General features: G+C 44.5%; 1 protein-coding gene across 1 annotated transcript in view; it reads left to right on the top strand.

Moving 5' to 3' along the window:
* CNDP1 (carnosine dipeptidase 1) overlaps positions 1 to 2,015 on the top strand; it is a 26,940-nt gene extending 24,925 nt beyond the window's left edge. Inside the window, 2 exon segments of the mRNA XM_007449669.1 lie at positions 1,614 to 1,761; positions 1,949 to 2,015. Of these exon segments, the coding sequence (XP_007449731.1) occupies positions 1,614 to 1,761; positions 1,949 to 2,015 (215 nt within the window).
* The last annotated feature ends 13,908 nt before the right edge of the window (positions 2,016 to 15,923 follow it).

The following is a 15,923-nucleotide window of genomic DNA, read 5'->3' as shown; positions in this document are numbered from 1 at the left end:
GCAGGAATGGGATACTGCCAACAGTTGCAAAGTGGGGTCTCTCCTAAAAGCAGGGGGAGTTTTGGGGTCTCTCCAAACGTTAGGCGGGAAGACACCGGCAAGTGTTTATATAGACTATGCACTATGTTACAGCTGGGCCTTGGGCCACCCCCCCAGAGATGCTGGAGCTGGAACTGGGGGTCCAGACCTCCTTGGAGCCCTCACTCTCTGTTGGGATTATCACTACAGGGACACAGACATTAACAATCACAGGACAAGTCCAAGACCTAGAGCCGTGCTTCTCTGCATATTCATTCCCACTGTCCCAACTGTAGGAGCATTTTGCCAATTTGGGAGTGAAGAAAAGAGGAAGAAGGGTTAGGAAGATAAATGCAATGCCCCTGAAGAGAGGCGTGTGGTTGAAATGTCAAGGCCTGACGTACTCTTGCAGGAAGGCATGGGCACCTTTGGGCCTGTTTGTGTGCTGGACCAGTTCTGCTAACAAAGTCCATCATCTTTATTCACATTCACGCCTTGCTCTGTGGGTAAAGAAGGTCGGGCACGCTCTCTCTTGCGACTGTTTCATTTTTCACTCCTGCTCTGTCACCAGCAACTTGTCCTCTAGCCTAGAAGGTCTGAACTCATCTCTTTCCAGACCCTAGGATATCTGTTAAAACTATTTCCTGGTATACCTTGAAAGTTGAGCACAAATGCTGAGACATTCAGGTGACAGTTGAGTACAGCTATTTATTTGTATATTGGTTACAAACAAAAAAACAAAGAAGTCCCACCTTCCCAATATTTAATTCATGAAGCAACCATAGAAGTGGGCGTACCATCTTGTGCCGCTCCTGCCAAAAATGCATGACTTCTTCCAATCAGGAGAAAGCATCAGACAAACCTAAACTGAGGGACATTTTACAAAACAACTGATCAGTACTCTACAAGAGGGTCAAGTTCATGAAAGTCAAAGAGAGGCTGAGAACCTGTCACAGACTAGAAGAGACTCAGAAGCAATGACAAAATGCAGTGTGGGATTCTGGATTCGATCCTGGTATAGAAAAAGGGAAAAAGTGGTAAAATTCCAATCAGGTCTGAGTCTACTTAATAATATTATTCCAATGTTAATTTCCTATTCTTGGTAATTGTACAATAGTTATATGTTAACATTAGGGAAAGTAAAGGATATATGGGAACTCTGCACTGTTTTTGCAACTTTTCTGTAAGTATAAAATTAGTTCAAAATACAAATTTAAAAATATTTTAAAAAAGTAGATAATTGTACTTCCCTGGCGGTCCAGTGGTTAAGACTCTGCGCTTCCACTGCAGGGGCCTCAGGTTCGATCCCTGGTTGGGGAACTAAGATCCCGCATGCTGCATGACCAAAATAAAAAAAAAAGTTTAAAAGTAGATAACTGTAAAGAAGGCAACCACAGTTTTCTTCTTGACTCTGTTGATGATTTTAGAACATAAATTATGTGAAATCAAGAAGCTTACCGAACCCAAGTATCAAATTCAATGATTAAAACAAAGAAGAAGAAAAAGACAAAGCAAACACTACATTTGAGGAGATTACTGGGGGTAGTCTTGTCATTATTTTATTCAAATGCCTTCTTTTCCTGTGTTTCATTCAGTGTTTGGGACAGAGCCAGACATGATCCGAGATGGATCAACCATACCCATCGCCAAAATATTCCAGGATACCATCCAGAAGAGTGTGATGATGCTCCCGCTGGGCGCTGTTGATGACGGAGAGCACTCTCAGAAAGAGAAAATCAACAGGTTAGTGAGTCCTATAGGCGCTCACCCCTCACTGCACAAGCCTGGGTCCTCACACCGGTAACCTCCAGACAGGCTGCATACTTCAGATGCAATTTCTGTCATCAAGTCTTCCTGTTTAAACTGTAGACTACTTTCCCTCTGTCATCTGAATGGGAATAACAGTGTCTCTCTCTATGTCTTTTGTTAGGTGGAATTACATAGAGGGATCCAAATTATTTGCTGCCTTTTTCCTAGAGATGGCTAAGCTGCATTAATCATGGTAGGAACCTTCCAGCCTAGGCCTGACCTACTGACAGATCCCCTTTCACACAACCCTGGGCAGGAACAAAATCTAACTATTCAGAGGAATTTGGTCCCCCAAATAATGTTTTCCCTTGGACATTTGGACCAGTAATAAAATATTTCCAAGGCGCAGACATCGGACATGGTTTTGTATCACCGTGCACAACTTTCTAAAGCCACAGCCACCTTCAACAACCTGACTTCCCTGAGTCCTGCTGCGGCTGCCCCAGGCCTGGACTCATGGTACCCTTCAGGATGAGGACTAGTCTCTGATGAGATTCTCCGCTTGCAATTTGATTGGTGGAATCACTGCAGTTTACATTCTAGGCCTCTAAGTGCTTGACACACAGTCATCCCATCCGGTGACTGTCCATCCTACATCACCCCTGCTTTTACCACTTGTGCCCTTTATCTTATTGACAAACATGCTGGTCTCCAGCACTGCCTATTGTAATTTCCCTGTGGGCTCATTTTTAGAGGAGTTACTAAAGCATGATACCGCATTAACCTCTTGCTTCCCCTTCATTTATTTTTCCTGCTTCTTCAAAAGTGCTGAAATGGAAATGATCAATATTCATATGCTTATGCCATCTGGGGTTCCTTGTGCGAAAATGAGTACTTTTAAAGTTCCCAGCCTCTTTACCTTTGCTGCAATTGATGCCAACCAACCGCCCCTCCTGCAGCCTCTTCTTTCTTCCTGTCCCGTCAGTGAAGGCCTCCTTGCTCTCTCTTCAACATCTGTGCACCTGTCAATTCGCCACAGCAGAATTAATCCTGATAGAATTTCTCTCACCCTGCTGGAACTGTACTCAGTGACTACATCTAATAAATTGCTCAAAGCTTTTAATAGCATCGGTTTTAGATAGAGAGCTAATCAACCCTGACATCAGTAACACATTCTAAATTTAAAGCCATCAGCTAATGCTGTGTTCATTAATCATTTTAGTTAACCATCTTGTTTGGCTTGATTGGATTTGACAGTGTAAACAAACAAAAAATACAATTTTTCTACAGTTGAGTATATTTAAACAAACTGATTTAATCGTTATACATTCATTATTTAAATCACATTAATGGAGAAGAATTTAAAGGTTTGTTAAAAATGTTTCTCATGATTCTAAATAAAAAACAAGCATAACACATTCCATTGCTTCATGGGTTCTTGAAATGTCAGTTTTAAAACTTGCTGCACCTCATCTAAAATGGCTGGACCAGAGGGCCAGTGATTCGGCTTGTCCTGAACTGCGTCACAGAAATGGGACCCAGCTGAGGCTTTAGCCACTTTTCCTCTGATGCTGAAGAACATTTAAATGCTGTCTGCTGAGTATGGGCAGGAATTTGATATTTTTTTGCTATTAAGCTTGGTTTGTGCTTGCCAGATTACATAAATCTTTTGACATTTTTGATTTTGTGGGACCTAACTGGTGTATTTGGCAGACTTCTCAAGAACTAAATATACAAGAAGTTTATGATCCCCATTTATATTTTTCAAAGGGTGTTCATATTAGTCAATTAACAAGGCTGGTTAAAATGTATTGTAACCACTTCTGAGCAATGTCACATCAGTTTTACCAAGCAGCTAAATTATAAGATTACTCATTCACTGATCTACGTTCCTGCTGAATCCTGCTGAATCTCTGAGCCCTGCAACGTCTGGTTAATTATTCAGCTACCACCAGGCAAGAAAGGCAGGACAAAGGCTGAGGTCACTGAGTCTAGGAGATCCCAACCTTGGAATGACTGGGTGCAGAGCCATGCTTTTCTGCCTCTAGGGGTCACGATGAGTGTCCCCAGCTCTCCCAGGTCCATCTGGGGTTTCTACCCGGCCCCAAGCCAGGTGCCTACCTGAGTTCTGCTGTGATCTGGAGTCAGAGGGAAGTATTTTCAGGGCAGTTACACACATACGGGTGATAGAAATCTACCCGCTTATTGGCCAGGAGGCCAGGTAACATTTTAAAATTTTCTCTATCTCCAATCTCTTTGTTTTCCATTTCCAACTCATCTTTGTACTTCAGGGGTCCAGTGAAGTGTGCTGCACACAGTAGGTGCTCAATATTGCACGGTAAAATCCTCCTCTTGGTTCCGCAGCTGCATTTTTGGGCTTTCCCTGGACTGGACTTCTATCTTTATGCTCTTTGCCCCACATCATTCCTAGTTGAAACTGTCTTGGGAGCAGCTAGCACTGGGAAAAAGCACATGAAACAAGTCATGCTGAGGTGCCATCGACTGATAACAGCGCCTGTGTATCCTCCCAGGTAGCACTTGTCTGCACAGGGGCCACAAACCAGCAGCCGTGAGCCCCATATGGCTGCCTTCAGTGCATTTCATGTGTCCTTCACGTTGTTCTAAGCACTTCTGAATTGGATGCCAGCATCTCAAAATCAGCAGACCTCACCCAAATGATTTCTCTTGAGCAGTCAGAAGACTGGGTAACACCGATCTGCGGTGACAGCCAGCTGAGCTGAGGAGAGGCTGTGCTGAGCATAGTGCCTGGCCCATAATATGTGCTCAGTAAGTTTCTTAGACGCAGAGTAAGAAGGAAGCTCACGAATAATACAGTTGTATTTGGCTTTTCACTTCTACTGATAAGTTACTCTCACTTAAAAAACAAGCCCCGGGCTTCCCTGGTGGCGCAGTTGTTGAGAGTCCGCCTGCCGATGCATGGGACACGGGTTCGTGCCCCGGTCCGGGAAGATCCCACATGCCGCGGAGCGGCTGGGCCCGTGAGCCATGGCCGCTGGCCTGCTGAATCTCTGAGCCCTGCAACGTCTGGTTAATTATTCAGCTACCACCAGGCAAGAAAGGCAGGACAAAGGCTGAGGTCACTGAGTCTAGGAGATCCCAACCTTGGAATGACTGGGTGCAGAGCCATGCTTTTCTGCCTCTAGGGGTCACGATGAGTGTCCCCAGCTCTCCCAGGTCCATCTGGGGTTTCTACCCGGCCCCAAGCCAGGTGCCTACCTGAGTTCTGCTGTGATCTGGAGTCAGAGGGAAGTATTTTCAGGGCAGTTACACACATACGGGTGATAGAAATCTACCCGCTTATTGGCCAGGAGGCCAGGTAACATTTTAAAATTTTCTCTATCTCCAATCTCTTTGTTTTCCATTTCCAACTCATCTTTGTACTTCAGGGGTCCAGTGAAGTGTGCTGCACACAGTAGGTGCTCAATATTGCACGGTAAAATCCTCCTCTTGGTTCCGCAGCTGCATTTTTGGGCTTTCCCTGGACTGGACTTCTATCTTTATGCTCTTTGCCCCACATCATTCCTAGTTGAAACTGTCTTGGGAGCAGCTAGCACTGGGAAAAAGCACATGAAACAAGTCATGCTGAGGTGCCATCGACTGATAACAGCGCCTGTGTATCCTCCCAGGTAGCACTTGTCTGCACAGGGGCCACAAACCAGCAGCCGTGAGCCCCATATGGCTGCCTTCAGTGCATTTCATGTGTCCTTCACGTTGTTCTAAGCACTTCTGAATTGGATGCCAGCATCTCAAAATCAGCAGACCTCACCCAAATGATTTCTCTTGAGCAGTCAGAAGACTGGGTAACACCGATCTGCGGTGACAGCCAGCTGAGCTGAGGAGAGGCTGTGCTGAGCATAGTGCCTGGCCCATAATATGTGCTCAGTAAGTTTCTTAGACGCAGAGTAAGAAGGAAGCTCACGAATAATACAGTTGTATTTGGCTTTTCACTTCTACTGATAAGTTACTCTCACTTAAAAAACAAGCCCCGGGCTTCCCTGGTGGCGCAGTTGTTGAGAGTCCGCCTGCCGATGCATGGGACACGGGTTCGTGCCCCGGTCCGGGAAGATCCCACATGCCGCGGAGCGGCTGGGCCCGTGAGCCATGGCCGCTGGGCCTGCGCGTCCGGAGGCTGTGCTCCGCAACGGGAGAGGCCACATCGGTGAGAGGCCCGCGTACCGCCCCCAAAAAAACCAACCAAAAAAACACAACAAGCCCCCAAACAAATACCATTTTATGATAGGTCCAAATGATTTTTGAATACTATACTATTTTAAATATCTAGTGTTATATGTATTCAACGCCATCTAGCTATTATTTTTAAATTTTATGTTTCAATTCAAGTTTGAATACTAACTGAACATGTAGTAGATAAACAGTTAAATAATGAGTTGCGGACTCTTATGTAAGAGGAAGTAAGATCTTTGTTTCAGTGGTAATGTACCTATGGTTAAATCTAGCTTAATTCTATTATCTATCTGTAATACCGCTGCTGTTCATGACAAGCAGCAAACTTAAACCAAGGCCTAATACCGGCACATATCATTTCTGTTCTTCCACTGAACAGCTCTTTAACATCTGCATTCTGTATTGCAGGCCACTTAACGGGTAAGAAAGCTAATCTCCCTCTTTACTGTATCAAAACAACTTTCCTCTTTGGGAAGCAAGCTCTGGGAGGCCGAGGCTGGCTTGGGGGTGTTCTGTGTTCAGCTGTCCAAAGGCTCAATCAGTTGATGAAATACAAAGCCAGAAATATAGATTTTCTGAAGCAATGTGTTCTTTTTCTCTCCAGCATGATGTGGAAGAGAACGGATTAATGACTGTAATTTCTTAACAGTTATGATAAGTAAATAAATGCTTTGAGCTTTCTTCGACTAGGTAGATTGAAGAGAAAAAAATTGTCACTACGTGGAAAAATTTTATTTAAAAAATTATTCTAGTGTAATTTCTTATTGAGAATGAAAAAAGATGTCAGAGAAATTATGCCTTTGACTATAATAGAAAATATGAAGTTTTACATCATCTCACCTCCCACATTGAAATTCACCAAAACAGCACTCAAAGAGAACTTAGGTTTAAAATTCTAGCGTGGGTGGTTAAGTGTTCCTAGCCTACTCTCATTGTTACTGTAGGTAGGCATGTGAGTGTAGTGGCAGAAAATGTTAACTTAAAGGAAATTAGAACTTTAAATGACACTATTAAAGTAAATGAGTCATCAAGAATGGTTAGTCACCAAAAATGACCAGTGCTTCCTTTCAAATTTTAAATAATTATAGTCAAATAAAGGCAGCTATCTAAATTTTATTTAAAACTCCACTTGAAAAACTGGAAGGCAGACTTCAGGGCTCCTACGTCACTACGCAGTGAGGGGAAGAGGTTCAGGAAAGGACAGTCACAGAGCGGAAGCAGTGCCTTCTGCACGCCCTGCCTAGGTCTCTGGATGACCTCTGAACCATGCCTGTGTGAGGCGGACGAAAGCCGCTTGGCTAAGGCTGAGGGGACTGAATGTGACTTCAGCGGCTACCAGGACAGGAGAGACAAAGTTAAGGAGTAGCAGTACACCCAGAACAACTGCCTGTTAAAACAGCAACGACAACAACCAACCTCTTCAGAAGAATAGAAGTGAATTCAGAGTCTCTACATTATATTACTCAAATATCTAGGATACAACCAGAATTACTGGGCATTTAGGAAAAAGGGAAACATGACTCACAATCAAGAGAAAAGAGCAAATTAATGAAAATTAACCCCAAGATGATTCATATGCTGGAATTAGCAGACAAATGTGTCAAAGCAGCTATTATAACTTTGCTCAAAGACACAGTGGAAAATATGCCTTTAGTAAATGAACCAATAGGGAATCTCAGCAGAGAAACAGAAATGGTAAGACAGAACAAAATAGAAATTTTTGAACTAAAAGATACAATATCTGAATTAAGAACAAAAAAATCACTAGCTGCTTTTAACAGATGATTGGAGATGACAGAAGAAAGAATCAGAGTAGATCAATAAAAATCCAATCTGAAGGTCTGAGAGAAAGAAAAGAATGAAACCAAAACAAAAAAGGACAGAGCCTCAGTGAGTTATGTATAATATCAAGAGGTGTAATATATATTTAATTGAAATTCAAAAGAAAAAGAGAGAATGGTGAAAAGTAACAGTATTTGGAGAAATAATGGTCCCAAATTTTCCAAACTTGGTGAAATACATAAATTTACAGGTGTTCAAAGTTCAGAAAGCCCCAAATAGTACAAATATGAAGAAAATCATGCCTAGGTACATCACAATCAGATTGCTGAAAGCCAAAAATACAGAGAAAATTTTGCAAGTAGCCTGAGAAAAATAACAAATTACATATAGGGAAACATAAAAGGGAGAAAAACATCTGAATGACCTCTGCTCATCAGGAAAAAATGGAGGCCAGAAGTAATGGAAAGACATCATCTTTGGCAAACGTGTCTTAAAGAAGCTCCAAAGGAGCTTCTTTATATATATAATATATATAAAGGATATATATATGTAAATTTTCCTAATAAGACACAGAAAAACAAATTTTTCCTATATTCTTGGATTCTCTTGAGCATTGCATGACACGTAGGTGCTTAATAAACCACAGCTATCACCGCTGTTAGTATTATCTAATGGAACAGTCTTTTAAATGTTTTAATGAGAGTAACAGTATTAGACACTATTACTGTGGCTTAGAAATTTTAGAGCCTCTTCTATTAACAGAATAACGAAAGACCGGAACTTTACCCTAAATGACTAATTTTATACACGAGGAAGTCAGGTTGACTTCCTAAGGTCACTGTATGATGAAAAGGTCCTGTCTCAGTAAAATATTGCATGATGGGGAACTGAAAAATAAACTCAGAAGAAAAATAAACTCGCTGCTCAAAGAAGGGAGATGAAATGTTAACTCAGGGTAAGAAAGGTAGCAAGATCAATCTCCTACAAATCAACAGAATGCCTCTTCAACATGGAAAACAGTGCTAGCTACTCTTAAGTGTTGAGAAATTCATCACCTTCTCATCCAAGACTAACACTCTTGAACTAGCTATTCATTAAAAGATGCAAGGTGGACTGGAAAAGGCTGACTCTGGAGTTTGAAAAGTGAGTTCCATCTTTACTAGCTGTGTGATCTTGGAACAGTTATTTAACTCTTCTAAATTACAACTTCCTGTTGTGAGTGACGGACATGAGAATTCATGTGGATTACAGTAAAAATTCGACCAGATAATGTCTATGAAAAGTACTCTGTAAACCAGTATTTAAAACGTTATTATCACCTGAATATTCTGACTTAAATAGCGTTGAGCTGGAACTGGCCTTGAGAGATGTGTTTGGTTTAGAAAGCCTACCATCATTATTATAGGACCATCCTTTAAAAACTCCGTTTACCTAAAATTTTACAAATCCAATTATTTAAGAGCTTTCCCTATACCTACAAGATAAAGTCAAAACTGCTGAGCAAGCGGTGTCTCAAGCTGATCGCAAGTGGGATGTCGCCGCTCATCTCTATATACGTGTCCGTCAGAGCACTTTGCAAGCCACGGTCTTCCTTCCTGGATCTGGAGTTTCCGGGGAAGGGCTGTAAGCTTCAGGTCCGCGGATGCTCCCGCAAGAGGGGCAGGCGGCGGCGGGGACGACCACGCTTCGGTCGTGCCTTACTTTCTCCCTGACAATTCTTGCGCGGCGTCGCAACCGTTATAAAAACGGTCCGGCGGGGGCTTTTTAAACACCTAGGGCGTTTTCGGCTTTTATTGCCAAACTGGCCGACCACCACACTCGGTGCTCTGCCTCCCCTTTAGTATCGGAACTCGGCTCGTGGCTCCCTGCGGCCCGTGACTCCGAGGATCCTTTCTTCGAGTCCACCGACAGATTGTCCTCAACATCTGGGGTTGCGCACGCGCCTGGCCCAGCAGAGAAACTGTGTCCCCGGAGACGGGCGCCTAGAAGCTCCAGGCACCGTTCGGGGCCCGGAAGGCCCAGGGCAGCGGCCGCCCTCTGCGCTCCCGCGCCGCCCTCGGGGTCCTCTGCGGCGGGCGGGCGGGGGACAGGGTGGGGTGAGGAGGCATGGGACACGGAAGGGGCGGGGTGTCGAGAGGAATCCGCTTGGGGACTCTCCCCAAACCCCACTTGGCCCTCCGGCTCAGACACTTCCAGCCGGACGCGTCTCCCATTCTTTAGATTGACTTCTTCGGCTTTCCGTTTTCCTCTCTTGCGGAGGGGCGGGACTTCCGGTTTCATCTCCCAGCAACTTCCGGCGAGAGCTGACAGACCAAAAAAAAAAAACAAGAGGCACATAGGTGCCCCGGCCAGTCGGGACAGAAAAAGGGAACTCGATGTGGGTTTTACTAATCCAGTTCCAGGATCCTGGTTTTTGGTCATGGTGTCCGGCGCGCAGTCCACGAAGAAGTCGGCCTGAGGACCGCCGGAAGTCGCTCAGCGGAGGGACAGGAAGTCCCTCCCCTTCCTCCCAGAGGGAAGACGGTGAGCCGGAGGAGTCAGTCAGAGGGGCGAGCAGGAGCGATTCCGTCGGCAAACAGGTAAGTTATTCTCTGGCCGGGGCGGGGGGTTTGGAGGCGGGGACCGTCCAGCGTCAGCGTGGGGCCTGGGGGCGGTGGCTTGAGGGCCCGGGCCCGGGCGGCTGGGCGCCGGGAGCCCCGCCAGGGCCCTTCGCTCTTCCTCCTCCCCCCTTCCCCCCGCCTCCGCCCCTCCCCGCTCGCCGGTCCCTCCCGACGCCGCCCAGACTCACCCGACACACGCCCGCCGCCCGCGCGGCCTCGCGGCCGCCCAGACTCTGCGCCGCCAGCCGCTGCTTGCCCCGAGGCCCGACTCACACGGGCCTGGCTGGCAGGGCGGAGGCGGCGATCCCGCGCGCCCCTGCCCGCGGTCGGGTGCTTCTCACCGCTGGGCTTCCCCCGAGTGAAACGCACACGCCGAGCGGCCGCGTGTCGGTTTCCTCCGGCTGCCCGCCCCCTCCCGGTCTCCCGGAGCCGCGCAGCTGCCACCAGCGTCGGCTTCCGTTTAGGACGCCGGCCGGGCAGCGGTCTGGAGCGCTGGTGCCCGAGAGCGTCACGACTGGAAGGGAGGGTCCTAGCCGCTCGGGTTCAGCCGCTCTGCCCTGGACGGAGACCCCAGGCTGCCGCACACCACATTTTGCAGCAGCGGGTACCCCTCTTCCCAGCTAGCGGGCACGTCCTATGTGTGCTTGTCCGCTTTCTGGGGACCAGTCTGGTGGAGGCAGGTGGCAGGAGCGGCTGACCCCTGTCGGCTGCGTCGAGGTGGGAATAGCTTGTTTATTTTCAAGGGGGAATTCTGGAGTGGGATATCTTGGCAGGGTTGGCATCCAGGGACACACGAGTAGGATTTATTTTATAGGTAACCATAACCCTAATGGTGACTGAGGTATAACGTTACAGCTCGTGCCCGTGGAACTAATTACAGTGTGCACCTGTTCTGCGGCGAGGTGTTAGTCCAGCTGGAACACCGTGCCGGGAAGGACGCTGATTATCTATTGACTAGAACATCATTAGGAGAGCTCATTTGATATATACGCTGTATACTTTATTTAGCACAGCAGTTTGTAGAGCAGGAATTAACCCCTTTCCACCAACTGAGACCCAGATTAAATGACTTGACCAAAGTTAACGTCCGGATTCAAATCTCAAATGTTTGTTATTCGTTCTTCTTTAAGTTTGCTACATGTGAAATTACTAACTCCTAGTGTCACGTCTGGAAAACACTAAGGCAGGGACCTCCCTGGTGGTCCAGTGGGTAAGACTTTGCGCTCCCAATGCAGGGGACCCCGGGTTCGATCCCTGGTCCGGGAACTAGATACCGCATGCATGCCGCAACTAAGAAGCTTGCAAGCCGCAACTAATTAGCCGGCATGCTGCAACAAATGATCCCTAGTGCTGCAATGAAGAAACAAACAAAACCCGCTAAGGCAAGGCTCTGTAGTAGCTAATGTCTTCTTACACGATGTGTAAAACAGTTGTGATGATTGCTGATAGCGCAGTTGCTATTGGTGCCTTTTTCTAAAAAAAAAAAACTTATTTTGGAATAAATTTCAGATTTACACGAAAGCTGCAAGATAGGACAGAGTTCCACTGGTGTTTAACAAAGCAAAGTGGCTCCACTTAATAATCACTGGTTCCTGCTTCATGCCAGACACCATTTTAGTGCAGGAGAGAATAACATATTGCCCTAGATGATTTCAAGGTCCGTTGGAGGAGACAGATACGTAAACAAATGTAATGCCTTTTGCCAAGTGCTGAAATGGAGATACGGGAGCACAGAGGAAATGATCACTGCTGGGGTAGGAGTGGTGAGAGCTTTCAGGATCTATTTGAGTGGAGATCTTAAGGGTTAATGGCTATTCACTTGATTGATGGGACATTTTCCCCAACATTCATTCTAATTAGGTTTGTTTTGTTAGAGGAGAACTCTCTTCTATAAAACAGACTCTTCTATTTGATTCACCTCCCTCTCTCACAGCCCCTCTAAGAAGAGATTTGTTTCACAGGTAATACAGGTTGCGAGAAGCATCCCAGTTTATAAATCCATGAACAGGAGGATAAATGAAAGCTGTGTAGTAACTGAAATATCTAGATCTGTACATTTTAAAATTCTTTGATTTTCTTGCTTGTAAATACTTCCTGTGGTTTGATCACAGTCATTATGAGAGGTCACGGAGCACAGTTCTGCACTGTAACTTGGCATGTTAGATCCCCACACCGGAGGGGACATTTGAGTGTCTTAGCTCTTGCTGCTATAACAAAATACCATAGCCTGGGTAGCTGAAACAACAAACATTTATTTATCACAGTTCTGGAGGTTGAGAAGTCCAAGATCAAGGTGCCGAATCCTGCTGAGGGAATCTTCCTGGCTTGCTGATAGCCACCTTCTTGCTCTGTTGTCACGTGGCAGAGAGCGAGAGAACTCTGTTCTCTCTTCCTCTTGTAAGGACACTGGTCCCATCTTGGGGGCCTCACCCTCATGACCTCAGGTAAACCTACCTTCCAGAGGCCCTGTCTCTAAATACTGTCACACTGGGGAGTAGGGCTTCACCATACGAATTTGGGATGGGGGCTGGGGGCGGGAATTATAATTCAGTCTGTAGCGTAGGTTTCTTGGAAGTTTTGTTATTATGTGGAATTCCTCCAAAATAGACTTGATACAGAACTAAATAGGAAACTGTAAAATTAGAGTTTATATGGCTTTCACTAAAGCAAAGTTAACGCAGTTTTATTTAAAATAATAAGAAATATGATTCAGAGACCAGTTGATGAAAGGGAGAAATTTTAATTGTTTCATTTTGATGAAAGAGAAATATGTGAAATGCTATGGTTCTCTTTTCACTTTTAGGCCTCATAGAGTTGTCCCATTTTAGAGGGCATAAGGACTGTGGCAGTGATCTATTTTCATTCTCTCATTGTCTGATGAGAGGGCTGAGCCCCCCAGAAGCTAAGTGACAAACATGTCTCAGAAATTAGTGGCAGAACAAGGATTAGAATCAGGCCCCCTGATTTATAGGCTAGGCTTTCTGCTCTTTGAAGCATCAGTAGTTCTCAAATTTAAGGTGCATCAGAGTCACCTGGGGGGCTTGTGAAAACACAGATGCTGGGCATCACCCAGGGGCTCTGATTCAGCAGGTCTGCGCTGGGACTGGGAATTTGCACTCCTGACAGATGCCTGGGTGATGTTGAAGCTGCTGGCTCTGAGGCCACACTTCAGGAACTCTGGCCTCACGTGATGTTGCCTTTGATCTCTCATAAGAGGAGAGTAAGTAAACCTCTGCAGGTTTTACCCGCCTAACCTTTTCCCTGGTACTCAGAGAATCAAGTTTTTAAATTTTGTATCACAAACAGTAATGCATAAACAACATATGATTAGATGAAAAATAAAAAAGGACTGGAAATGGAGTATTTCTCAGAGTCATTTTGGCATATTCAAGGGTAATTTTTGGAGACAATTCTAGTGGTCAGAGCCACTTACTATTGAAGGGGCTACACATGAGCTGTGAGAGCCCCCAGTCTTACCAACATTCACACTGAACAGCGTGTCCAGGTTGATTGCTAGGTTGTATGGGAGTAAAAAGTTACTTCCAGCTTTGTTTTTCTATGCTTTTCTGTGTTGTTTTGTGTACTAAAATCTTCTTTTCTTACATATCAAAATCTTATCAGGCCCAAGCACACATTATATGCCTGTAATAGATATTGAAGAAATGTAAGTTGAATTAAAAAAGAGTAAGGGGGAGAGTAAGGTAGGTCATTTACCTGGAAAGTTACTCTGCTCTCTAGATGATCCCAGTCTTGGGCATTTATTGAATAATTGCCATTTATTCCAGTTTACACCTTAGTTGCAATTATTGGAATTTTTTTAAGCATAGTTATTGGAGGAGGTAGCTAGCATATTTTTATGTTAGAGTTAATGAGCGATCCCCATACCTTTTTATCTTGCATCTTAAATGATTTTTAAAAACTTTTTACTTTGAAATAATTTTGGAATTACAAAGAAATTTCAAAAATAGTCCAGAGAATTCTATATATCTTCTAACCAGGTCTCTGTGTTAACACATTATGTAACCGTAGTGCAGTTACCAAAACCGGGAAGTTGATACAATTAATCTAAAGACTTGATTTGAGTTTCACCACTGATGTGCTTTTTCTGGTTCCGCTTCCAATCCAGTATCCCACATTGCATTTAGTTATCATGGCTCTGTAGTCTCTTCCAATCTGTGACAGTTCCTTTTAGGTTTATGTTCCATGACCTTGATACTTCTGAGGAGTACTGGTCAGTTATTTTGTAGAATGTTAGTGGGTTTGAATTTGTGTCATGTTCTTTCAGGATTAAATTGAGGGTTAGGCATTTTTGGCAAGAATACCACAGCGGTGAAGTTTGCCCTCAGTGCATCGTATTGGAATGCACGTGATGTAGATATATTTTATCAGTGGTGAATGTTAACTTTGACCTCTTGGTTGAGGTGATGTCTGACATCTTTCTGTGCTCTAAGATTAAACATTTTCTCTGTAATTAATGACCGTCCTAATTTGCCTGATTTTGGTGCAAAAGTTTAAAATAAGTGAACATCTAATGTCAGAATCCTTTGAACCTGCCCCTAACTGTGGAATACTTGTTATCTTGGGAGGCTTCAGTACTATTTGTTAGACTCAAACATAGCTGGAAAGGGTAGAGGTTTCACTTCTGGAAGAACAGTTATTTGCTCAAGAACTTATACTTGATCTCGGGCAGTATTCGTCTTGAATTGGCAACAGTGGAAGCTGTTTGTCCGAATTGTTTTGCTTTGGTTCTGTGACCTGTCTCACATGTGTCTTCCAGTGCACGACTTTCCATAATTGTGCTGCATTTCTTAAGAATTCTCCCTGGAGCATTTAGAAGATGGATGCACTTCAGTTCATCACCAGGCAGTTGCTCCTGGTATCCCACTGCTTACCCACTTGCTAGCCCATGGGGCTGGGGCACGTGTTTTCCTTGCTAATGGAATTGCTGGCTATATTACACATATAAATTATCTCTGTTTCCTAAATGCGTGTGCCTTTAATATCCCAGCCTGAGTCAGTTGGAAGATACAAACCTGGTTTGTCTCCTCCCAGTGCCTGTAAGCTCCTTGGAGGCAGGGGACAGATCCCTCTTTCTGTTTACTCAGTAACTTGCTTGGTACCTAGCACATAGAGGCACTCAATAAATATTTATGAGTAAATAAATGTTGTTTGTGCATCTTAAGTGTTTTTATAAGCTACCGGAATACCGTGACCATTTCCCCCTGTCAGTACAGCTCTGTAATCTGCACAGTATTCCAGTCTATGGATGTGCCACGGCGGCTTCATCTTTAACCGGTACCTCATTGCTGGATACTAGGTTGTTCCCAGTTTTTTCTAATGTAAAGAGTTCCTTGGTGCATATCCTTAAACACATATTTTGTCCGGTTATTTCTTTAAGGTAAATTCTGTAGTCACGGATAGCTCAAAGAAGATATACATTTTAAGGTTTCTGATATATAAATTGTAAAATTACCCTCTTGAAAGGTTGTATAGATTTATATCCTAACCAGTACTATTGAGAATGCACATTTTCCCACACTTTGCCCAATGCTTTTTTTTTTTTAAGAA

This window comes from Lipotes vexillifer, unplaced genomic scaffold, assembly GCF_000442215.2.
Source record: "Lipotes vexillifer unplaced genomic scaffold, Lipotes_vexillifer_v1.1 scaffold196, whole genome shotgun sequence".
Lineage (NCBI taxonomy): Eukaryota > Metazoa > Chordata > Mammalia > Artiodactyla > Lipotidae > Lipotes > Lipotes vexillifer.
Note: the sequence above shows the minus strand (reverse complement) of the source record. Positions and strands in the feature narration are given on the sequence as shown.